General features: G+C 52.3%; 1 protein-coding gene across 1 annotated transcript in view; it reads left to right on the forward strand.

Moving 5' to 3' along the window:
• LOC125482013 (AMP deaminase 1-like) overlaps positions 1-2,617 on the forward strand; it is a gene marked incomplete at its 3' end in the record, with an annotated part of 10,553 nt that extends 7,936 nt beyond the window's left edge. Inside the window, exon 5 of the mRNA XM_048593982.1 lies at positions 2,486-2,617. Within this exon, the coding sequence (XP_048449939.1) occupies positions 2,486-2,617 (132 nt within the window). The remainder of the gene's footprint in view (positions 1-2,485) is intronic.
• Between the last annotated feature and the right edge of the window lie 147 nt (positions 2,618-2,764).

Raw genomic sequence — 2,764 nt, forward strand, 5'->3', positions numbered from 1 at the left:
TCCTTCCTCAGGTAAGGGAGACCCCAGCTCCGCACAATCCTCCAGGTGGGGGTCTCCCCAAGGACTCCCCCCACTCCCACCCCGTACGGCTGCATCAGGATACGCCTGCCCCCCTCCTCCAATCCTTCGTCTATGGGGTCGGGGGGGTGGGTCAACGTACCTCCCTCACTCCTCGCTGGTCCATGAGGGATGCCCCGCACCTCTTCCCCAATCTATCACCTTTCAGGTAACAGTCCACCTTTCTGCTTTTGCCCCTAAAGTGGCTCATCTCAGATTGAGCCACGTTATCCATGCCAGTGGGCCCAGCAGGAGGCAGATTGAGGCCCTCCGCACCCTCGGGTGGTATGAAATGGCAGGGTTGTTGTTGTGAGACATAGCACGAGAGCCGTTTTAAATCCTGGACAAGCATGTCAGCTCCTGTTTGCAACTGCTCCTGTCGTTTCCACAGCCTCCTTGCTCATTTCAACAGTGAGGCGATGGCCCGATAGTATCATCACTAGGCTATTAACCCAGAGACCTGGTTAATGTTTTGGGGAGCTGGTTTCAAATCCCACCATGGCAAACGTTGGAACATGAGTTCACTTAAAATCTGGAAGTAAGAGTCTAATGAACCAATTGTTGGTTGGGGGGGGTGGTGAGGGGCAGGAAAACCCATTTGGTTCACGAGTATAAATCAAAGAACTATGGACCGTGGGAAATATAAGACAGAAATTGCTGGAGAAACTCAGCAGGGTCTAGTAGCATCTAGAGGTGTACAGCACAGATACAGACCCTTCGGTCCAACTCGTCCATGCTGACCTGATATCCTAAATTAATCCAGTCCCATTTCTCAGGGTTTGGCCCCTATCGCTCTAAACCCTTCCTGTTCACGGTCCCCGTCCCCGCCTTTTAAATGTTGTAATTGTACCAGCCTCCACCACTTCCTCCAGCGGTTTGAATCCCTTGCTCAGAATTGGACCCAACCCGCCAACCCTGCTAAATAAAAGCTGAAAGAACCGCGGACGCTGTGAATCAGGAACAGAAACAGAAATTGCTGGCAAAGCTCAGCAGGTCTGGCAGCCTTCGGTGAAGAAAAAAAAGCCAGAGTTAACGTCTCGGGGTCCGGCGACCCTCCCTCAGGATATCCACCCAGGATCACAGGTATCCCTGTGATGTTCCACGTTTCACAATCGTTTCCGCAACCATATCACATTCCTCAGTGACTGCCCCTGGCTCAGACCCCACCCCACGCGGATTCCAAATGAAGTTTCGTCCCTCGTGCTTTGAATATTGCCAGGATCACAGGTATCTCCGTGACGTTCCGACGTTCCGCTCAGTTCTGAGGAAGGGCCACAGGACCCGGAAATGTTAACGCGGATTCCCGCTCACGGATGCTGAGTTTCTTCCAGCAATTTCAGTTTGCGTTCGCTAAAGTCCTTCGGGGAAGGAAGCTGCCACCCTCACCCAGTCTGGCCCCGCCACGTGACTCCAGGCCCACAGCAATGTGGCTGACTCTTAAACCACCCTCCGGGCGATTTAGAGGTGGTCAGCTAAACGCAGGCTCAGTCAGCAACACCCACATCCTGCGAATGATTAGTAAAACGAAGTTTGTAAACGCACGCTTCCAAGGAATGGGGAAGTGGAACCCATTGCACCTTTGCCCCGTGGATTTCCTTTTTAACCTCCTGTGGTCAGGCTCAGGAAGCATCTCTAGGCATGCACCCTCTCACACCTTCCTTCCCACCTCTCTGGCGTTGCAGTGCCTCTCCCTGGCCATGCTCCTTAACCGCGGATGGGACACCTCTGTCTGTGCAGTCACCTACCAGACCCAGAGACTCCGATGGGATTGTAATTCATTGGTGGAGCAGGCTCGGGGGGCGATCGTTGTGGTCCTCCACCCCCTCCACACCACCAATTTGCTGGGGGCAACACAAGATTCATCTCCAGGGTCTCTGAGTTAACATTAAACAGCTCCCGAATGTGCGCCACGTCTACATCGGGGTGTCCCATCGCTCCAGACTGAGTCACAGTGAATAAGCATTTTTTTTAAAATTCATTCACAAGATGAGGGCGTCACTGACCAGGACAGCATTTATTGCCCCGTCCCTAATGGCCCATGGGGCAGTTAAGAGTCAACCACGTTGCTGTGGGTCTGAAGTCACATGTAGGCCCAGACCAGGTAAGGATGGCAGCTTCCTTCCCTAAAGGACATTAGTGAACGAGGTGAGCTTTTCCCCCAACAATCGGCAACAGATTCACGGCCATCATTAGACTCTCAATCCCAGATACTTTTATTGAATCCAAACTCCACCATCTGCCGGGGCAGGATTCGAACCCTGTTCCCCAGAACGTTATCTGGGTCTCTGGATTAACAGTCCAGCGATAATACCACGAGGCCATCGCCTCCCCTTGTCTGCTCAGAAAGGGCCTTCAGTCTGAAGACTCTGTCCTCCCCTTGCTCCCATATTTCCAGCACACTGACCCCGTCTGAAATTCCCATTTTCAGGACCGGGAAACGTTCCAGCGATTCGACAGGTTTAACCAGAAATACAATCCAGTGGGAGCCAACGAACTCAGGGCCCTGTACCTCAAAACCAATAACTACATCAACGGAGAATACTTTGCAACACTGCTCAAGGTAACACAACAGAAAATAAACTGAGAGACACCAGTCAGTGTACAGATATCTCCCTGAGAGAGAGCGACGGGAGGGAATGAGAAAAAATATGCAATGTGTACAGATATCTCCCTGAGAGAGAGAGAGGGGGGACTGAGAGACACCAGT

Source organism: Rhincodon typus, unplaced genomic scaffold (genome assembly GCF_021869965.1).
Source record: "Rhincodon typus isolate 14 unplaced genomic scaffold, sRhiTyp1.1 hic_rhity00005008, whole genome shotgun sequence".
Lineage (NCBI taxonomy): Eukaryota > Metazoa > Chordata > Chondrichthyes > Orectolobiformes > Rhincodontidae > Rhincodon > Rhincodon typus.